Source organism: Corylus avellana, chromosome ca1, assembly GCF_901000735.1.
Source record: "Corylus avellana chromosome ca1, CavTom2PMs-1.0".
Lineage (NCBI taxonomy): Eukaryota > Viridiplantae > Streptophyta > Magnoliopsida > Fagales > Betulaceae > Corylus > Corylus avellana.
The window spans coordinates 25,590,152-25,613,654 of NC_081541.1; the positions used below are offsets into that span (position 1 = coordinate 25,590,152).

Consider the following 23,503-nt stretch of genomic DNA (forward strand, 5'->3'; position numbering starts at 1 on the left):
GTCCCTTTCAATTAACACCCAATTTATAATGTTTTTTTTTTTATTTCATCTTCATCAATCCATAGACTACTTTTTTTCATTTTTTTTTATAGAACTTTTTTCAAATTTCAAAGGAATATTTTTGTTTTATTAAAAAACATTTTTAAATATATTTTTATAAGGCATCTTATATAACCATCTTTTAATTATTTATTTTTACAAATTCAATGAATCAACTGGGGGATTTTTTTTTTTCCTCTTAATAACCTCTAACTGGCGGTTAGTAGATGGGGTTATCTGAATAGGCATTCTCAACCCTAAATTTTATCATTTTTTTTTTCTATTTTTATCAATTTGAAAGATAAATTGCAAATGTTTTATAATTTAAAAAGACATTAATGCAATTTTTAGCTAATACGACGTTTTTTTTTTTAAAAAAAAAAATTCTAAATTGAGTGTTAATTTGACCTATATATATATATATATATATATATATTCTTTTATTAAAAAAAACAAATATTGAACTCTAAAGAAACGGAGTCAAGTTTTTGTAAAACCGACGAATTTTTTAAGGAATCAAACGAACGTTACAAAATGAGTCACCGTTAAACGACAATCCTTTGCGGCGCGTGTTCCTCTCTCTCTCCCCCTCTCTCTCTCTCTCTCCTTTTATTCGTTGCCATACAGACTATTCAGTCTACTAATGTGAAACAACTATTTTTCAGATTCTTTGCTTTCCTTCAAATCCCAAATTCCCCATATTCTCTCTGGTTTGCAGTTTATTAGGGTTTGGAGTTGCAGACTATTGCTGTGGAATTTTGCGCTTCTTGGTGAGCCGGAAGCCATGAATTGAAGCTTAAATCTTGGAATTTTTTCAAGGAGTGTGAGATTGAAATCAGGGTTTGGCACATTACACGGAGGCGAAAGAAAGAGAAGACATAGATGGAGAAGTACGAGCTGGTGAAGGACATAGGGTCTGGGAACTTCGGAGTGGCCAGGCTTATGCGCAACAAAGAGACCAAAGAGCTCGTCGCCATGAAATACATCGAGCGGGGACACAGGGTATATGGCTCTACAGTTTCATTTTTATATCATGAATACCCACTTGGTTTTGTTGCATGCGATTCGATTGAATTGGTGATTTCAGGATTAGATTATTGGCAGCTACAAAAAGGAAAAAGATTTTCCTTTTCAAACAAACACATAGAAAAAGGCATTTACAAATTGAAGTGGGTAAATTTAAGAATTGCGTAATTTGTGTGTGCGACTTTTGATTTACCTGTTTCTTTGTTTGTTTGGTGGCAGATTGACGAGAACGTGGCGAGAGAAATCATAAACCACAGATCGCTTCGCCATCCGAACATAATTCGCTTCAAGGAGGTTTGCGCCTTTCTGCACGTTCGATATTTGGGTTTTTTTTTTTGGGGGGGGTGGGGTTGGGGAGTGGGGGGTTTGTTTGAGTATAGAAGATAAGCTATAACTTTTAGTGATCTTGTTTGGGGATTTGGATTTCTAGGTGGTTTTGACCCCTACCCATCTCGCTATCGTTATGGAGTACGCAGCGGGTGGAGAGCTATTTGAGAGAATTTGTGCTGCCGGAAGGTTTAGTGAAGATGAGGTTTGTTTGTTGTTCTTGACTTATAGTGAGCTCCACTTTCACAAATTTCTGGTTCCTTAATCATGGAATTTATACTTTCATTTCTGTTTGCTGAGAATATTTTGGAAAAGGCCTGAAGAGTAAATTTATTTTTTGGATCTCACAGTATGTGTGATTTAAAAGGATGATTTTACTTATGAAAACAAATTTAGCAATATAAGAGAAAAATGAATACAAAGATCTGAATTACATCTGCCTTTTCCCCTTAAGTTTCTAATCAGCCAAACAGAATATAAAATATTATAAATCTTGTTCATGTATTTTTCTTTGCTACTTTTCAGGCCAGATATTTTTTCCAGCAGCTTATCTCGGGAGTGTGCTACTGTCATTCTATGGTAAAAGATATCAAAAGATCTGTAGTGTTTTTTTTTTTTTTTTTCAATTCTAGGAATTGATGTTGTATATATATGTCGTGATATGTAATTTGCCTTCTTTCTCTGCATGAGTTTGACTTTTCCCTTTAATTCCTTGTCTGAAGCAAATATGCCACAGAGATTTGAAGCTGGAAAATACCTTGCTGGATGGAAGCCCTGCTCCACGTCTCAAAATTTGTGATTTTGGTTATTCAAAGGTTTAATGACAGATTAAGCTTAGTGTGGGAAAATTTTCTACGATGTATATCTGAATTTTTATCCTCTGATTAGCTTTATTTGTGTAGTCCTCTCTGTTGCATTCAAGACCCAAATCAACTGTTGGAACTCTCCAGCATATATTGCACCTGAGGTTCTTTCTCGAAGAGAGTATGATGGGAAGGTAATTTAGATTAGTTATGTTGTTAAACCTTTGCGTTGTGTATTACTTTCTTTACATGCTTCATTTCTCTGCAGTATTAAGTCTGATTTGGATTTATTTTGTAATTAGACCATTTGTATTTTGTAATTATTCTTAAAGACACCTGAGACTGTATATCAATTGGTTGTGATGAGTTGAAAATTTTTCAAATTAATCTTCAAAGATTTTTATGTTTTAGCTCAAGTGGTGTTTCAAGTACTGGGAACCTTTCACTGGATGAGTTGAAATCTAAAAGAACCCCATCCCCCCCTCCATGTTATTGTCTTATAGTATTTGTTTCATTGGTGTCAAACCTTTGTTTTGTTCTGCCCATGGATTCGGTATAGCAAAAGCAGATTTTATTTTATTTTTTAAAGGAAAATACCCAAATTAATCATTGTATTATGAATAAAAACTATCCTTTTTGTAGTAGAATATTTGCTTCAGTGACTACAAAGCCCATTCATGTATGAGACACTTCAGAAGGCAAACAGTTGAACTCTTCTCCGGCCTGGGAAGAATAAGAAAAATGCCAAACTATGTTCTACCCTCTTGTTTCACCTGTTTCTTTTTCTACAATATGAATGTCATTTGCTTTGCAGGTTACCATTTAAGTTTGCTTTGTGTTTGTTCAGTTGGCGGATGTGTGGTCATGTGGAGTGACTCTTTATGTTATGCTGGTGGGAGCATACCCATTTGAAGATCCACAGGATCCGAAGAATTTCAGGAAAACCATCAATGTAATTTACCTCCATTTTGGCCATCCTTGAAATTATTAGGTTTCTTATTTTAACAATTTAATAGCTTTACCATTTCTTATGCAGCGAATCATGGCTGTGCAATACAAGATTCCAGACTATGTGCACATATCTCAAGATTGTAAACATCTCCTTTCTCGCATTTTTGTGGCAAATCCTCTAAAGGTATGTACACGACCAGGTTACTAATCTTTGTTAAGAATTTTGAATAAACTTATCTCGGAAATACATGAATGACATCAAGCTAATTTGCATTTTTAATTGTTCTTGAAAATACTCTTGTTACTAATTAGGTGTGTTGGAAAACTTGAGGTTTTATCAAACATGTTTGCTCCTTAAGTTGTTATCTGCGTTTTCTTGACTTTTTTCTAGCTGTATAGAGGATCTTGGTTTTTATTCTTTGAACTGACACGGGGAATAATGTTTTGAATCTCATTTCTTTGATAGGTAATTATTAAATCTTTGAGATGAAGAGTTATTGGCAAAAAAGTACGAATTTCTTGTGATGCACCCACAAAGATTGATTTATTGCTGTTATGTCTGCTGCTTTTTGATTTTGTGGATTTCAAGATTTATTTTGTGGGGTCACAAAATAAACACACAACAACAAAAAAAGATTACTTATCAAAGATTTATTTTGTGGGGTCCCTATACGCTTTTAATAAAACTTCTTATTACTTATCAAAAAAAAAGATTTATTTTGTGGGGTCCACATGCCATGCTCTATTGAAGCAAGCGAACTATGGATTTAAAGGTCATGTCATTATTTAAGAGTTCTAGGTGTTTGACTTGCTGGGACATAGCTGGAATGTTGTAAAATTCCTATGCCTTATCTTATTTTTTTGTCGTAATTATGTTTGGTCTAGATTACCAATGAGCTCCTTAGATTAAATGGCACTTCCTCCCTCTTTAAGAATGGATGGGATAATGTGGTTGTGAGTTCAAGATCAACCATGTGTATGTTTAACTTTTCAATTAGGAAAATAGATTGTTATTGAATTTTCTAATTGTAGGAGTTTTTTTATTAGACTTTAATAGGTCTTCAGTTTACGACTCAATTTAGAACCCTAATGCTTACTAAGACTAGGAGACTCTTTTATATATATACGCTTAACGAAGTTAAAGAATAGTGATTTTGATTATGAAAAGTTGAGTGTTTGTTTAATGAAGGCATGTGTGATTAGGGTTCTCTCTCTCTCTCTCTCTCTCTCTCTCTCATTGTGGACTGGTACTGTTCACAGCCAGAGAGTTCTCTTATTGACCCCAAATCAAGCCCTTTCACTCTCCCTATCAAAACCCTACAATCCAGCTCTAGGGAATCATCTTAGCTGCAATCCAGAACTCCTGGACTGTAATTCTTAATTCTGGCAAATTTTTAGCCACCAAGATACAATCATTTGAATCCCCAACTCAAACCCTAAAGCCATAACCTTAAAATCCCAAAGACATAGTCGGCCACTGCTTGTGTTGTATGCTTTTGGTATTTCTTCAGAGACAATTGTGGTCATTCTATTGGGATAGATTGTACTATGTATAATCCAAGATAATTTGGATTGCACAGTGTACATCTAAAATCTAAATTCAGTCAATTAATTGCAGAACATTTTATGATTTGCTTTTGGAACAAATCTACAGTACTTATTTATTTTTATTTTTTTAATTTTTTTTTTAAAAAAAGAGTTTTGTAAATTGGTCGTCGCATGTATGGGGTGTAGGACAAGCATCTATGGAGTGTGAGAGAGGTGTTGCTACCTAACAGGTGTCAGACAGTTGTGGCTCCTTTTGTGCTATTAAGTCCATGTCCTTTGTTTATTGTTATTAATCTTGATAGTTTTTATCGATTATGAATAGATTGAGAAATTACGAGTTATATCATGTTTGCTTTCTTTCTTTATCATTTTCTTTTTCCCCTCTTGGCAGAGGATCAAAATTAAAGAAATCAAGAGCCACCCATGGTTTTTGAAGAACTTGCCAAGGGAACTAACAGAAGCAGCTCAAGCCATGTACTACGAGAGAGAAAACCCTAGCTTTTCTCTCCAATGTGTTGACGATATAATGAAAATTGTTGAAGAGGCCAAAGCTCCTCCCCCAGCTTCCCGATCGATTGGTGGCTTTGGCTGGGGGGGAGTAGAAGATGGCGACAGCAAGGAAGAAGAAGTGGATCATGAGGAGGAAGAAGAAGATGAATATGAAAAGAAAGTCAAGGAGGCACAGGAAAGTGGAGAAGTTAATGTCAGTTAAGGGCCAATTTGTTGCTTCTTAATTATTAGAGACCTAAAGAGTTTTGGTCTTGAATATCTCTTAATTTCAGAATGGTTTTGCATTTGTATAGAAGTCAGTTTACTGCTTAGGACATTGTTTTCAATAAATGTTTGTAAATTTATAGTGTTGTGATAAGTGTCTGACTTTCAACTGTAAGAGAATGTTAGTCTGCCCTCCTGTCACTGTTATCTTGGATATATTAGGATTTGAAAAAAATACCTTTGTGAGTTTGACTTGGTTTTAGCAGGTTGAGTTGTATGGTTGGCCTTAAATTAAGGGTTTTGCATGGTCTACATTCCTATTAAAGAACATGAAGTTCTTATAAGATGATTTTCGGAGGCTTGGCCTGTTCAAAGGGTCATCATATCAATACAAATATTTGTTAGTATATATATATGTTAAAATACATTTTGTAGCTTTTGTGGTGGACTTTTGTGCTCCAGGATGTTTGTATGCCATTGACTATACTGATGCCTGAATATGATTTTTAAAATGCCTATTCCTCCTCCTGTTTATTGGAGTTTTGTATACTTTTTAACATTGCAAATCATGCCTTTTCCTCCATATAGAGCAATGTGGTTGGATATTGGTGAGTTTGGAATGCTGTTTTTTATGGGTGTTCTTTGCTCTATATTGTTTCAGGTGTAGGGTGCCTACTGCAGTGTTTTTTTTTTGGCTGCATTGACTGGTTGGTGAAGATGCTTTTCCTTTTGTCTTGTATAGGTTCTTATAGGAGTCTATAGGTGGGGATATATAGCTTATACTTTATGTATACTCTGTGTGTTCAGGAAATAATTGTTTCTTGGAGTTTCTGGTTGTCTGATCAGAGTGCATTGTAATTCTTTGATGTTAAATGATAGATTTTACTCATTCAAAAAAAAAAAAAAAAAAAAGAGGTGAAAAGGGCTTCAATAAAATGAGAAAGTACGGCTTCCAAATTAATGTTGAAATACTCCATGAACCCAATATATTGCCAACCACTCTATGAACTTAACACCCTTCAATGTCAATGGCATAAATGAGAAATCCTTCTTTTTCTTCCATCTTCTCTCACTCCTCCGCAAATCTTTCTTTCATATTGGGAAGATGAATGACCCATATAAAATAGGTGGATTATAAAATTACTTTTATGGGTGTTAAGTTTTACAATAGTTTCTTACTACGTATAATAACCGGGCTTTATAAGTAATTTTAGAGAAGTTCAAATTAACTAGTCCTTTTAAAGTGATGGCACAAATGTGGGTAGTGCAACACCCTTGCTGAAATAAAGGCAGTAATGGTCACTATAATTCAAATGGTGTTACTACTCTTGCCTTACATCATTGTTGAATTATAGTGTTACTACTCTTGCCTTACATCATTGTAGCGGAATCATGCTATAAAATTTTTCCTTTTCTTTTCTCTTGTGAAACCCCAAACTCATCTATTTATACAAGCAACCAGAGCATTAGAAGTACATAACTTTCATCAACATAACATACAACATTGTTCATGTCCTCCTTTGTTAGGAACTTTACAAAAATTGTACAAAATTAAAAAAGGGCACGGGAGCCCATCTAATCATAGACCACAAAACTTAGGTCTCCACTTTGGAACCCCAAAAGTAGGAATTAGGATTCTCTCCAGTTCAGAATATCCAGTAAGTTATATTGGATGAGTAATTTTGTCTTCTAAAAAGTAAAAAGACAATAATACTCCTAAAATATAACTAATTAGATACTGTCTAATTCATTTGAAATTGACTTAATACTCTCCACACAATAATACCCCTAAAATATAACACACCCTATGGGTCATACTGTACTTACTACTTACCTTTTTGGCTATCCGCCTCTTGCACTACTATAACTATAAAATTCCACGGTTAAGTAAATAAACATATCCAATCAAACGTGTGTGTGAGCTATTATTTGATAAAATTCTCTCTCTCATTTTACTAAAAACCTTAAACATCAATCCCATTTCTTGAAGTTTGGTTATGACTTTTCCTTTAAACATATTTTCTAACTTTCAAAATATAAGAGTAACATAAGGAAATTCTTTTGAGTAAACATCAATCATTTCATTTTTTTTCTTCATAAATTTAGAAAAAATCTTTGCTTTAGCTTGAGTTAGGGCCATAAATGAGTTGAGCTGAGCCAAGTTTTGAAAATCCTGAACTGGCTCGTTTGAAAGGACATGTAACGATCTGGTCTCGAGCTTGAGCCGAGCTGGGAAACTCTTGTTTGAACTCAGCTCGTTAGGTACATATACTAGCTCGAGCTCAAGCTTGGGCTTGCTAGAAATGCAATTTTGAGCTGATTTGGGTACTCGAGTGGCGTGACTCGACTCGAGCTCGAGCTATTGTCAACATTTTCCAACCGTTTATTCTGAGCCCCAGCTCGAGCTTGAGCTCAGTTAAGAAGCCTTTCCTTAACTAGGTAGCTTTGCCCAATTAAGGCTCGTTTAGTTTGATTCTAGTAATGTAACGCCCCAGAATTTTCAAAGCTATTTAAATAGATTATTTCGATAATGATGTTATTTTAATATCCATTGTAGCTAAGGATTTTAATTCTTGGGAAATTTATGGTGTTACAGAGAGTGATAATTAAATAATGGTAATTGGTGAAATAATAGGATAGTAAATGGTAGGAAGAATTGTATGGGTAGGTAGAATAGTAAAGGTAGAATAGTCAATGGTAGGTATAAGGAGGGTAGAATTTTGAATAAGAAGGTAGAATAGTCAATGGTAGGTATAAGGAGGGTAGAATTTTGAATAAGAAGGTAGAATAATCAATGGTAGGTATAAGAAGGGTAGAATTTTAAATAAGAATGTAAAATAGTCAATTGTAGGTATACTAAGTGGGTAGGTGGAATAGTAAAATGAGGGTATAATTGTAAATTGAAGGTAGAATAGTATTTGATTTTCTCCTATAAATAGAGCTCTTCTCCTTCACAATTTCACTACTCCTATCCCATCTCTTGCACATATTCTTCCTTCTTCCGCTTTTTACTCGGTCTTTCTTCTTTCTAAGAGTGTTTACTCAGAACAGAGAGAGAAAGGGCGAGACAAAGCGCTACAAGAAAGAAAGAACACAAGAGATAGCGAACTTTAGAAATTAGTTTCAAAAGATTTATAATGCATCATTATAAATTATCATTGTAAATCATCTTTGTAAATCATCATAGTATATCATCGTTGAAATTATAGTATCATTTTCTCATAATAGGGCCCATGTACACTGTTACCCTTGTGTACAAGGGTTGCGGGTCCTTGTGACCATGGCACTGAACTGTGGCCACAGCCATGTCCGACCGTCAATTAACTCTTTCTTGGTGCACTCAACGGTCTGGTTGATGGAATACCACCTTCTTGCATAGCCTCCTTCAGTGGTTTCTCCTCCATCCGAGTATCGGTACCGAACTCTTCTCATTCTTACTTATCTTGGGCCAAAAATACTCTCCTCCATACATGTACCCTCATTTCATAAACATTTATCTCATCTCTTGTACTTTTCTTTATACTTCTTTTGATGCATCTTAGGGCAACATGTAGGAGGGTTTATCATTATTTTTCTTTCTTATAATCATCATCATTTCTCAACTTTCTTTTCTCAAATTGGAAACCTTTTCAAATATAAACTTGTTGTACTTAGAAAGCGTTTAAATAAATAGAAACTTTCTAGATAATTCTTTTAGAAATCCTTCATGCATGCAACATAACTTCATAATACGTAAATAAAATAATCATTTACAATTTACTAAAGAATGAATAAATAGCATGACATGAAGTAATTTTAGAAGGGGTAATGAATTTACTTACCTCTAGACTTAAGCTAAAAGTGGTATGAAGGAATCTAGTTGCTCCAATATGACTAACACCACTAGTATATCTTTTGAAACTAATTTCTAAAGTCTGCTATCTCTTGTGTTCTTTCTTTCTTGTAGCGCTTTATCTCGCTCTTTCTCTTTCTGTTCTGAGTAAACACTCTTAGAAAGAAGAAAGACCGAGTAAAAAGCGGAAGAAGGAGCATATGTGCAAGAGATGGGATAGGAGTAGTGAAATTGTGAAGGAGAAGAGCTCTATTTAAAGGAGAAAATCAAATACTATTCTACCTTCAATTTACAATTATACCATCGTTTTACTATTCCACCTACCCATTTAGTATACCTACCATTGACTATTCTAGCTTCTTGTTTAAAATTCTACCCTCCTTATACCTACCATTGACTATTCTAGCTTCTTGTTTAAAATTCTACCCTCCTTATACCTACCATTGATTATTTTACCTTCTTATTTAAAAGTCTACCCTCTTTATACCTACCATTGACTATTCTATCTTTACTATTCTACCTACCCATACAATTCTTCCTACCATTTACTATCATTTTATTTTACCAATTACCATACTCAGTCATCCCACTCTCTGGGCGATAATATTAAAGGTTTTAATTTCGAGGACGAAATTCTAATAAGGATGGAAGATTGTAGCGCCCCAGAATTTTCAAAGCTATTTAAATAGATTACTTCGATAATGATGTTATTTTAATATCCATTGTAGCCAAGGATTTTAATTCTTGAGAAATTTATGGTGTTACAGAGAGTGGTAATTAAAGAATGGTAATTGGTGAAATAATAGGATAGTAAATGGTAGGAAGAATTGTATGGGTAGGTAGAATAGTCAATGGTAGGTATAAGAAGGGTAGAATTTTGAATAAGAAGGTAGAATAGTCAATGGTAGGTATAATGAGAGTAGAATTTTGAAGAAGAAGGTAGAATAGTCAATGGTAGGTATAAGAAGGGTAGAATTTTAAATAAGAATGTAGAATAGTCAATTGTATGTATACTAAGTGGGTAGGTGGAATAGTAAATGAGGGTATAATTGTAAATTGAAGGTAGAATAGTATTTGATTTTCTCCTATAAATAGAGCTCTTCTCCTTCACAATTTCACTACTCCTATCCCATCTCTTGCACATATTCTTCCTTCTTCCGCTTTTTACTCGGTCTTTCTTCTTTCTAAGAGTGTTTACTCAGAACAGAGAGAGAAAGGGCGAGACCAAGCGCTACAAGAAAGAAAGAACACAAGAGATAGCGGACTTTAGAAATTAGTTTCAAAAAATATACTAGTGGTGTTAGTCATATTGGAGCAACTGGATTCCTTCATACCACTTTTAGCTTCAGTCTAGAGGTAAGTAAATTCACTACCCCTTCTAAAATTACTTCATGTCATGCTATTTATTCATTCTTTAGTAAATTGTAAATAATTATTTTATTTACGTATTATGAAGTTATGTTGCATGCATGAAGAATTTATAAAAGAATTATCTAGAAAGTTTTTATTTCTTTAAACGCTTTCTAAGTACAACAAGTTTATATTTGAAAAGGTTTCCATTTTGAGAAAAGAAAGTTGAGAAATGATGATGATTATAAGAAAGAAAAATGATGATAAACCCTCCTACATGTTGCCTAAGATGCATCAAAAGAAGTACAAAGAAAAGTACAAGAGATGAGATAAATGTTTATGAAATGAGGGCACATGTATGGAGGAGAGTATTTTTGGCCCCAAGATAAGTAAGAATGAGAAGAGTTCGATACCGATACTCAGATGGAGGCGAAACCACTAAAGGAGGCTATGCAAGAAGGTGGTATTCCATCAACCAGACCGTTGAGTGCACCAAGAAAGAGTTAATTGACGATCGGGCATGGCTGTGGCCACAGTTCAGTGCCATGGTCGCAAGGACCCGCAACCCTCGTGCACAGGGGTAACAGTGTACATGGGCCCTATTATGAGAAAATGATACTATAATTTCAATGATGATATACTATGATGATTTACAAAGATGATTTATAATGATGTATTATGATGATGATTTATAAAGATGATTTACAACGATGATTTATTACTAGATGTAATAGTATGTATATGTTACGGGAGATGCAACCGTACATACATATATTATTGTGGCTAGAAGTATATTTATTTGCGAAAACGATTTTCAAAACTGAGAACAATGAGTAAAACTATTATTGGTTGTGGATTTTACTTGCTGGGCCCCTTTAGGCTCATTCAGTTTTATTTCTTGTTTTCAGGTAGAAAGGACGCTGGAATAGGAGGCCGGATCGGGGGCGGGAATAATTATTAATTTTCAAAGTCTTTTCATATAAGTTATTGTAATAATATTCCGCAACTAAAGTTTAATGTTTTCTAATTTCGCTTGTAATAAAATCTCTTGAAGAATGTTTTATACATTTATAGTATCTTTTAAAATCAAGTACTCTGATAGACCGTATAGATCTTTGCAAAAATTTTTGTTGTAAAAGAAGAAAAGTGGCAACCTCAATCTTAACGGGCTGGGGATGTTACAATTAACTTGGTAACAAAATGGTTTTATGGATTTAGGTTGTGAGACAAATTGTGTAAGTGACTTGGTAACGAATGGTCTTATGGATGTCGGTGGTGAAATGATTCTTGAACTGAATTAATGATATAAGAGTTTATATGAGTTTTTGGTAATGGCTAAGGTTTGGTTGATGACAATAATGATACTATGATTGATGTTATAATATATGGATTGATGAATAAGAATTACGTAGTGGCATGAAGTGAATGCCTAAGTATTGCAGGGATAAATGCAAATGAGGTATACCCTAGAATCTATAAGATATTTTGATATATAAATTTGTGGTTTAAGGATTTTGATATTTTCAAATGATTGTGATGACTTTAAGGTACAATTCATGAAATCTTTGAGGTGATTCTTAGAATTTGAGGTGTTAGGTTTTTTGTAATTGAGGTAAATTATATTGAAGTGATGCTTAAAGTTTTGAGGATGAATTGGTGCGCCTAGGTTGTGGATAATATTTAAATTTTGAGGAATTAGTGGATATGGAATTATGAGAATTTTAGTTACATGCCAAAGCTTTTGATATAATTTTCTTTTACTAAGTAAAGATAATGGATTATTATTCCTGAGGTAATTTGAAGCATAAAGGTAAGAGTTGAAAGACAATATAATATAGTGATATAATATAGTGACATGATCTAAATTTCTCTTATAAGATATATGTTCAATGATATTAAGGTATTTTAGAGGTTGATAACATGTGATGGTGCATACTTAGATGTTTTATTGAGTGATTAACTTGTTAAACAGATTGTTTGTTTAAAGGAAGTTATTACAATGACATGATGATTATATAATGATTATTGAATGAGTACTGAATGATTACGAAAAGAAATGTTTGGAGAACAAGCTCCTTATAATATTACATACCAGTGTCCATAAAAAAATAAAAAAAATAAAAATAAAATAAATAAATAAATAAAGGAATTTGTTGCATAAAGAGACATGTGGTAATGATGAGCAGATGATTCCTCAGAGCTACTCCAGGAAGATTATTTCTGCACAAAGAAAACCTAGTATGAGCAGAATCGTATATATTTATATAATTGAATTATCAAAGGGAATATTTATTTCTAATGAGGTACCTGACTAGAGCGTGTGCGGAGAGACTTGCAACACCCCTGAACATCGATCCGGAGTTTTTTCGTGCTGTCGCTGGAGACGTTCGGTATTCTTCTCCATTTCTAGCACCTTTGGTCCCAAGTATTCTGCGTAAGATAACATCATCTTTTTCAGCTGAGTATTCTCCTGCTTCGAATCCACGTGCTTTCGTTTGTAGTATTTGAGCAGTCGCTGTAAGACCCCAATTTGGTTTCTTGAGACTTTCAGCTCAACATTTCAGGCACTCAAACATTGTGCCATGTCAGAAACTGAAGCAGCACCTTGGATACTGAATGCCAATGAATTACTAATAGCATCAGTATCCGACCTATCAGCTAAGAATGTTTGATCCCGTGGAATTACAAAACCTTTGGCCACTGCCACAGCAGTAGAATCATGGAGCATGACAGAATCGTGAATAGTGATAGGACGATTGTCAAAGACAAAAGTTGGCTACCATACGTCAGGATATGCAGCAAGTTCATTAGGGTGTGTAACAGGTACGACGGGATGTATAGCACACACTTCAGGGGGAACAACAGGCATATCCGGTTGCACGTTAGGCATAACAATAGGTTGTGTTACATGAGCAACATTCAAACCGATGTTGTTAACGGATGATGATGATGCTCCCATATTTAGGAGAGTAAGGAAAAATAGTTGAGAATACGAAGAATTTGGGAGAGATGAAGTATTGAGAAGAGACTGAGCGTCAGAAACTGAAGAGATTTTTTTGAAGTTTCTGGAAGCAGCAAACGAGTGGCTTTAAAGAAATTTTTCACTTCAGGTGAAATAAACAGCAAACAACAAAGCGTTAGGCGACCTCGAGCCGCGAAGAATTTTTGTCAAAAGATCCCGTTGAAGTAGGATCTAGTCTCCTGTCATAAATTCGACTGAGCTCATTTTTTTCAAACTTACTGTTCACTCAACGACTTTGGATTCCATGCGTGGGCAATTGTCATGCCAACACGCACCACACGCGCTCATTCATTATCCAAAAATCCTTCCTATAAATTCATACCTCTTTCTCCATTGCAACACATGCCTTCTGATCATACCCTTTCACCTGAGATCTTCTGCTAATAGCCTTCCATATAATGAAAGCTCGACTTTTCTCCTAGTTGAGCGTATCCTCAAGAGAAAAATGCAGCATCACGACTTGATTCACAAACCCAACACCTTATACTCTCAGTAGTAAACCATTGAAGCAAGATTATCGTTGATCATGTCCTGAGGAAGCAAGATTATCCTTGATCATGCTTCTCAGGCTAAATATCTCTCTATTCTTCAAGTCTTCGTACATGACAAAGGAGAGAGAGCATCCGATGTGGGTATTTTGAAAGTCTCGGAAATGAGTCACATGCACATCATGTCCTGAAATGTTTATCAAATCTTCATCTCTGGAAAACAACAAGACTATCTTTCTCTCTTTTCTCTTCTTGACCTTGCAAGACCCAAGGGAGAGAAATTATAACATGAGTGTTTTGGGACTTCCAGCTTGGAAACTTACCCATATCCTACTTTGCTTGCTTATCAATTTCATCTCTAGAACGCAGCAAAGCACATCATATATTAGTCAAGAGTGGATGAGAATCTTACATTTGATGTAATCGTGTATTTCATTTGAGTTGAAATCATAATTACGAGTTTCTTTTGCTGAGTTATGATTTATCAAGTAAAGATGTAGTACAGGGAGATTTTCGCTGATATTATAGCATCGACACAAAAGTTGGGATGAGAAAATAGAAACAGTTGTGTATTTAGAATGAATCGAATTATGATGTCACTTTTGAGGTATATTCATGTAATGATGTTTTTTGGAAAATATAAACTGTAGAATGTTGGTGCTATTTAGTTTTACAGGTTTATGATGGTGAGAAGTTAATAATTATTAGAGCATCATATTAAAATTCCGTATGCATGAGTTGGAATACAGAGATACTAAAGAAAATATAGGCATGGATGATTTTTACACCTTTTTGATTAGATTGATTAAATTAGATTGAGAAAATTATTGCAGGCTTGCAAGGAGGACTATGATGTTTGGAGGTATAGACTATTGATCACATGATTTATTAATTTGATGTTTAAACCTTGACTGTAGACTGTTGATGAATAATTTGTTTGTTGTTATTGAGGTTGGAAAAAAAAATGGAAAAGATTTTGAAGTAAGATTTTAGTGTGAACTGGTGAATGATTGCAGAAATCGAAACTTTAGACTGTGAATAAGATTTACTCCTAGAAGAAGGAGATGGAATTTCAATATGATAAAAGAGAGTAGGCTCTGATGAAGGATTGAAAAGAATATTTTAAATCTGAGACACTCAATTTGAAGATTGGACGATAATTTATAGGCTTTAATTTCGAGGACGAAATTCCAATAAGGAGGGAAGATTGTAGCGCCCTAGAATTTTCAAAGCTATTTAAATAGATTATTTCGATAATGATGTTATTTTAATATCCATTGTAGCTAAAGATTTTAATTCTTGGGAAATTTATGGTGTTACAGAGAGTGGTAATTAAATAATGGTAATTGGTGAAATAATAGGATAGTAAATGGTAGGAAAAATTGTATGGGTAGGTAGAATAGTAAAGGTAGAATAGTTAATGATAGGTATAAAGAGGGTAGAATTTTGAATAAAAATGTAGAATAGTCAATGGTAGGTATAAGGATGGTAGAATTTTAAATAAGAATGTAGAATAGTCAATTGTAGGTATACTAAGTGGGTAGGTGGAACAGTAAAATGAGAGTATAATTGTAAATTGAAGGTAGAATAGTTTTGATTTTCTCCTATAAATAGAGCTCTTCTCCTTCACAATTTCACTACTCCTATCCCATCTCTTGCACATATTCTTCATTCTTCCGCTTTTTACTCGGTCTTTCTTCTTTCTAAGAGTGTTTACTCAGAACAGAGAGAGAAAGGACGAGACAAAGCGCTACAAGAAAGAAAGAACACAAGAGATAGCGGACTTTAGAAATTAGTTTCAAAAGATATACTAGTGGTGTTAGTCAAATTGAAGCGACTAGATTCCTTCAGACCACTTTTAGCTTCAGTCTAGAGGTAAGTAAATTCACTACCCCTTCTAAAATTATTTCATGTCATGCTATTTATTCATTCTTTAGTAAATTGTAAATGATTATTTTATTTACGGATTATGAAGTTATGTTGCATGCATGAAAGATTTCTAAAAAAATTATCCAGAAAGTTTATATTTATTTAAACGCTTTTTAAGTACAACAAGTTTATATTTGAAAAGGTTTTCATTTTGAGAAAAAAAAGTTGAGAAATGATGATGATTATAAGAAAGAAAAATGATGATAAACCCTCCTACATGTTGCCCTAAGATGCCTCAAAAGAAGTACAAAGAAAAGTACAAGAGATGAGATAAATGTTTATAAAATGAAGGCACATGTATGGAGGAGATTATTTTTGGCTCCAAGATAAGTAAGAATGAGAAGAGTTCGGTACCGATACTCGGATGGCGGCGAAACCACTGAAGGAGGCTATGCCAAAAGGTGGTATTCCATCAACAGACCGTTGAGTGCACCAAGAAAAGAGTTAATTGACGGTCGGGCATGGCTGAGGCCACAATTCAGTGCCATGGTCATAAGGACCCGCAACCCTCGTACACATGGGTAATAGTGTACAGGGGCCCTAATATGAGAAAATGATGATATGATTTCAAAAATGATATACTGTGATGATTTACAATGATGATTTACAACGATGATTTACAACGATGATTTACAACGATGATTTATAACGATGATATACTATGATGATTTATAATGATGCATTATGATGATGATGATTTATTACTAGATGTAATAGTATGTATATGATACGGGAGATGGAACCGTACATACATGTATTATTATGGCTGGATGTATATTTATTTGTGAAAACGATTTTCAAAACTGAGAATAAGGAGTAAAATTATTTGTGGTTGTGGATTTTACTTACTGGGCCCCCTTTGGGCTCATTCAGTTTTATATCTTGTTTTTAGGTAAAAATGACGCTGGAATAGGAGGCCGGAATGGGGGCGAGAATAATTATTAATTTTCAAAGTCTTTTCATATAAGTTATTGTAATAATATGATATTCCGCAACTAAAGTTTAATGTTTTCTAATTTCGCTTGTAATAAAATCTCTTGAAGAATGTTTTATACATTTATCGTATCATTTTAAAATCAAGTACTCTGATGGACCTTATAGATCTTTGCAAAAAATTTTGTTGTAAAATAAGAAAAGTGGCAAACTCAGTTTTAACGGGCTGGGGATGTTACAAGTAATTTCAAAAATCTTATAAAAAAAAAATTGAAGAAAAACAAAAACTTGATTAAGGATATGAAAAAATTATCTCAGGCATTTTACAAGCAACTTCACCAAAAAAAAAAAAAAAAAAGCCTTAAATTACAAATGATAGAAATGCAAACGAACAAAGAGATCAAGTTTACATAAATTACCAAAATACAACTCAAATTACAACATTGTAAGTGTAAAGTGTCTACATAAAACAATCTAGGTTGCCACGCTGCATTCTGCGAAAAAAAATGTGTTAGATGTTTTTACTCCTATGCATGTTTCATCAAAGTTCTTTAACCTTAATAAAGATGTCAATGGAGCTTTATCACTTAAGATTTATCTAGACAGATCAATTAAGAGATAAGACAAACTTTGCAAGTAGCAATTTAGCACGGTCCTTTAAGGGATTATTATAAAACCATATCGTTAAAAACAAGGGTGGATAGAATGAATATAAGTTGAGGCTTGAGTCAAATCATATAGCTAAACACAAAGATAACAAAGTCTAAAGTAAAACCTGTAGTAAAATGTGATCCACATCAAATTAAAGTGATTAAATGCCCAAAACAACAAATGTTACTATGTTGGTAACAAATGGTCTTTGTCTTAAACTAGATTTTCCATATGCTTGAGTAGAACCACCATCAATGAGACTGACTATATTCATGACAATGTAAATAGCAAGCTTAGCACTTAGGAGCTAAACTTTTGATAAAAAACATGATGTAAAGCAAAGATAGAGAAAGCCAAAAAGGTTTTCTAGCGAATGTGGAAAAATTGATGAAAATACACACACACACACACACACACACACACACACATATGTATATATGAAAACACAAGGAACACAACTTATACTATCAATACAACAAAATAGAACATAACATAAGAAATGAAAGCACATATATAGGGAGAAAATACAACAAATCAACCTGTAACTATGGTTCCTCTTGTTTTTTTTTTTTTTATTATTATGGGGTTAGGAGTGGGAATATTGCCTATGAAAGAAGCAAATACAAAAGACTTTCAAAGTTTGGAATGAATTTGTTTCTATTGAAGCTAGTGGAGTAAAAAAAATCACAGTATAATTGGTGTAAAAGATTGTTTTATGATGGTAAATCAAGTACTACTTCAACACTTAGTAGGCATTTGGGTGAGTGTGTCAAATATAGAAAGTTCAACGACAACAAGAAGTAAAAGACTAACAGTTGATCCTAGTGATTCTAATGGTGTAGACACCTTGTCAAATTTCACTTTTAATAAGAAGAATGTTAGAGAACTTGCTGCTCAAATGATATTATTTCACGAATATCCTTTCAATATTATGGAGCACGAATTTTTTAACAAATTTACGAGGGCATGCACACCCCACTGGAAAAAGATTACTCATGCAATTGTAAAGAATGATTGCATTACTACATACAACAATGGAAATAAGAAGTTGAAAACACTTCTAAGTGGGGTTGACAAGGTTAACATCACCACTTATATGTGGATCTCTTCACAAAAAGTGTCATATATGGTGGTCACTTGCCACTTTGTAGACTTTGATTGGTTCATTCAGAAGTAAATTTTGAACTTTAGCAACGTACTTCCTCCACATACCGGTGTTATTATTGCTGATGCACTACGATAATATTGTTGATTGGGGCATTGAAGATAAGGTATTTACAATAATTGTTAATAATGCAAAAGCAAATGATTCTGCCATTATAATCATTAAAGATGATTTTGAGTTGAGGTATATTTTGAATATTGGGGGTCGGTTGTTTCATATGTGGTGTTGTGCGTATGTTACCAACTTGTTAGTGCAAGAAAAACTTGCAAAAATTGAGGACAATATTAATTATATCCGGCGGGATATCAAGTATTTAGTGCCTTCTGAGGGAAGGCTGAGGGAATTTAGTGATATAGCAAAACAATTGCATTTTTTTGTTTTTTTGCAAGAAAGGATTTTAGATGTCCTCACGCATTAGAATAGCACTTACATGATGTTGGTAACGGGCATAGGGTTCAAAGAAGTGTTCCCAAGGTACTATCGAGTTGATTCGATTTTTCAGTGGGTGGTAAGTCTTGAATAATGGGACAAGGTAGAGAATGTGAATAAGCTTTTGGCAATTTCAGTGAAGTCACCAATATTGTATCAATAAGTAATTACCCTACATCAAATTTTTTTCTACCTGAGGTCTGGAGGATAAAATAAATACTGAGTATAAAGTGTATAGATATGAATGAATACATAAGATTAGGCCTGGGTATCGGTCAAAACGGTCCGGTTTTGGCTTTTGTCGGTTATTAACCGATAATTTTCGGTTAAACGGTTTATTAACCGATATCGACCAATAAGAATTTTAACCGAAATTATCGGTTATAACGGTACACGGTTAAACGGTTCGATTAAACCGGTTAACCGATTTAACCGTGGGCTTTATATTGATTTATTTTGTTGGACCAAAAATGAGTTTTTTTGACTTTTGAGAGCCCAAATACTTTTTGTTGGGACCCAAATATTTGTTTTTTGAGCGAAAAATTGACACTTTTTTATATTGATCGACCATAACTTTTTTTTTTTTTTTTTTTTTATATTATAAAATACATTTTTCCAAAGTAAATGGACTAATTAACATAATGAATGCTAATTAGATTAACAAAACTAGTTAATGAAAAATGCTTTCACCAAAGGCAAAGAATCTCATCCAATGCCATCACTAAAAAAATAATCAAACCTACCCAAACCCGAATTAAGATAAGGTTACATATGTATATATATAATCCCAAAACTACGTCGTTTTGGCATCCCTACTTAACGGTTTATATCGGTTAAACGGTTAACCGATATGAAATTTCTAACCGGACCGAACTGAACCGATAAGCATACTGGTATAAAAAATTTAACCAATAAGGATATTGGTATATCGGTTACGGTTAATATCGGTTTGGTCGAAACCGATACACGGCCGGTAATTGGTAACCGGTTAATTTGCCCACCCCTACATAAGATCAACGCCGGGTAAAGTCACTGAAAAATTTGATAAGTATTGGGGTGAATGCAATCTATTGATGTCCTAAGCTATTGTGTTGGATCCAAGATACAAGATAAAGTTGATCAATTTATGTTTTGCACTAGCATTTTCTACTGCAATTTGTTGCAAGATGGATGAATTATGAACCGAGACATATACCTCATACAACTCATGCAGAACAGAGAGCACATTATCAATGTACATATAAGCTTCAAGCCCCTGATAAATTAGAAGAAAACAGAAATTGATCAACTTCATCTTGGATTTTGTATCCAACACAGTAGCTAAGAACATCGATAAATTGCATTCATCCCAATACTTATCAAATTTGTCAGTCATTTTAATCGCCACTGATCTTATGTATTCATTATTATCCATACATTTTATACTCAATATTTCTTTCATCCTATAGACCATAGGTAGAAAAAGATTTAATGTATGGTAATCACTTCCAAATACAATATTGGTGGCTTCATTGAAAATTGCCAAAAGCTTATTAACATTCTCTACATTGTCGCATTGTTCACGACTAACCATTAAATGTAAAGCCTAATCAACTCAATGGTATTTAAGGAACACTTCTTTGAACCGTATGACAGTCGCCAACATCATGTAAGTGCTGTTACAATGCGTGGGGACATCTAACATTGGTTTCTTGCAAAGAAAATGCAATCATTTTGCTATATCACTGAATTCCTTCAGCCATCCCTCAAAATCCACTAAATACTTGATACCCTGTCAGACATAATTAGTAATGTCTCCAATTATTGCAAGCCATGCTTACACCAATAAGTTGGTAACATGTGCACAACACCGCATGTGAAACAACCAACCCCTAATAGGCAAAGTATACCTCAACTCAAAATCATCTTTAATGATTATAATGGCAAAATCATTTGCTTTTGCATTATTAACAATTATTGTAAATATCTTATCTTTAACACCTCAATCAACAAAATACTTTCGTAATGCATCAACAATAACAACACCGGTATGCAAAGGAGGTACGTTACAAAAGTTCAAAATTCATTTATGAATGAACCAATCAGAGTCCACAAAGTGGCAACTAACCACCATATATGACACTTTTTGTGAAGAGGTCTACATATCAGTAATGTTGAAAACATTGTCAACCCCACTTAAAAGTGTTTTCAACTTCTTATTTTCATTATTGTATGTAGTAATGCAATTATTCTTTACAGTTGCACGAGTAATCTTTTTCCAGTGGGGTGTGCATGCCCTTGTGAACTTGCTAAAAAGTTTGTGCTCCATAATATTGAAAGGATATTCGTGGAATAATACCATTTGAGCAACAAGTTCTCTAACCTTTTTCTCATTAAAAGTGAAATTTGACAAGCCTACACCATCAATATCACTAGGATCAAATGTCAGAGTCTTTCGCTTCTTGTTATCGTTGAACTTCCCATATTTGACACACTTACCCAAATGCCTACTAAGTGTTGAAGTAGTATTTGTTTAACGAACAAAAAACAACCTTTTACACCATTTACACTGTGATTTTTTTTACTTCATTAACTTCAATAGAAACAAAGTCATTCCAAACTTTGGAAGTCTTCTGCCTTCACTTCTTTTCAAAGGTAATATTCCCACTCCCAACCCCAAATTAACAATAATAAGAAGAACCATAGTTACGGGTTGATCTGTTGTATTTTCACTGCTACCATCCCACCATATCTTAGTTGCAACATTAGAAGTCAACCGAGTGTTGTGACACTTGAAGAGAACTAGAGTTTACATCTTTACCTTCAACCATTATGACTTTTTTGAGATGATAGACTATTCAGATTCAGATTTTATTGGTTGCTTGGATGTTTTAAGATTGTTATGTTAAGAGTACTATTTTGGAAAAGTACTAATGTTTTTTTTAGTAAGAAGACAAATTTTGTAGCTTGTTATGTAGCTTCAAATCAGGCTATTTGGTTATAGAGTTTTATGGATTATAAGTTAATGGTTTCATTTTTATGCTAATCTATATATATATATATATATATATATATATATATATATATATATATATATATATATATATATTGTAGAAATATTCTTTTCTAAAAGGTTCATGTACTTTTCAAGCGTATTGATAATGAATATTTTGGGAGATAAAGCTAAGGAAAAAGGACAAACAATAGGCAATGTTTATGAAATCATTAAATAAAGAATTTGTACCTAAGGTTTGTGCTGTGAAATTTTAAATGTACTCACAAGTATAGAAAAACTAACTAAATCTAACTAAATAAATCATAATCTAGTTCAATAAAAATATTGTTGTTTGGAAATAAAAATAAAATTATACATGCAATTAATCTAAACGAAATAAATAATAAAATAGTAAATTATCAAGATAAAAAGAACCAAAGTTGTGAAATCAACCTCATTAATTCATAACAACATATATTATTGATCATTGATTTTACCCAAACTCTACATGATAATCTAGAAATCAATCTTGTTATCATGGAAAATATCATCGTAAAAACTCTTAACAAAAATCTAAAGCATGTTCTTCTTTACTTTAACAATTTAAAACAAAATCATCAATTGTATCCGTCAAAAACATATCACAAGAGATATCTAATTTTAAAATCAACAATATAAACCAAGCATTCAATTAATTAAGAGGATTCTAAATCATGAGAGAAACATGATTGAACTCATATCCGAATTTCATCTTTATCAATTGATGTGAAGCAAGAACAATTTATTAATCATTAAATAAAACATTATTATTTTGGGCAAAATCAATTCTCAAAAATAAATATTGAAACTTATTAACGAGACTTCATCCTCAACCTTACTTGAAAATTTAGCCTCTCATATTATTAAAGTACATAGCAAAATATAAATAAAAAGACAAAAAAGAAAAAGAAAAAGAAAAAGAAAAAGAAAAGAACTTGAGCATCTCCTGCTATGCGTCGCTCCCCCAAGTCTCTGGCGCTCTGCGGCGCCTTTGTGCTTCCCCCTGGTTGTGTCATGTGTGTGTGGCTTGCTCCTTTATTTCCTTTTTTTTTTTTTTTTTTCAAGTGCCAACACCGACTTATTAGGTTTTGTCTTTCTTGTTTTATTTCTTCTACAATTCTCTTGTTTTGATTCTTGTATGTGGCCCACGTAAGTGACTTGGCTTCCTTTGGTCCCACTTGGATTGACATCTCCTACCCAAAAAGTGGGTCCTTGGACAATTTGTTCATTCCTCTTTAATTAAAGAAAACTTGATTAAGTTTTCACAAAATTCTGCATCTCTT

General features: G+C 33.5%; 1 protein-coding gene across 1 annotated transcript; it reads left to right on the forward strand.

Annotated features, from left to right (window-relative positions):
- The first annotated feature begins 643 nt into the window (after positions 1-643).
- LOC132179571 (serine/threonine-protein kinase SRK2A) lies at positions 644-5,657 on the forward strand. The gene is given in 10 exon segments (XM_059592315.1): positions 644-1,041; positions 1,285-1,359; positions 1,496-1,597; positions 1,918-1,971; positions 2,115-2,207; positions 2,295-2,336; positions 2,339-2,389; positions 3,043-3,147; positions 3,232-3,330; positions 5,086-5,657. Coding segments are annotated over 10 exon segments (1,062 nt in total). The 5' UTR covers positions 644-921; the 3' UTR covers positions 5,407-5,657.
- Positions 5,658-23,503: the final 17,846 nt, after the last annotated feature.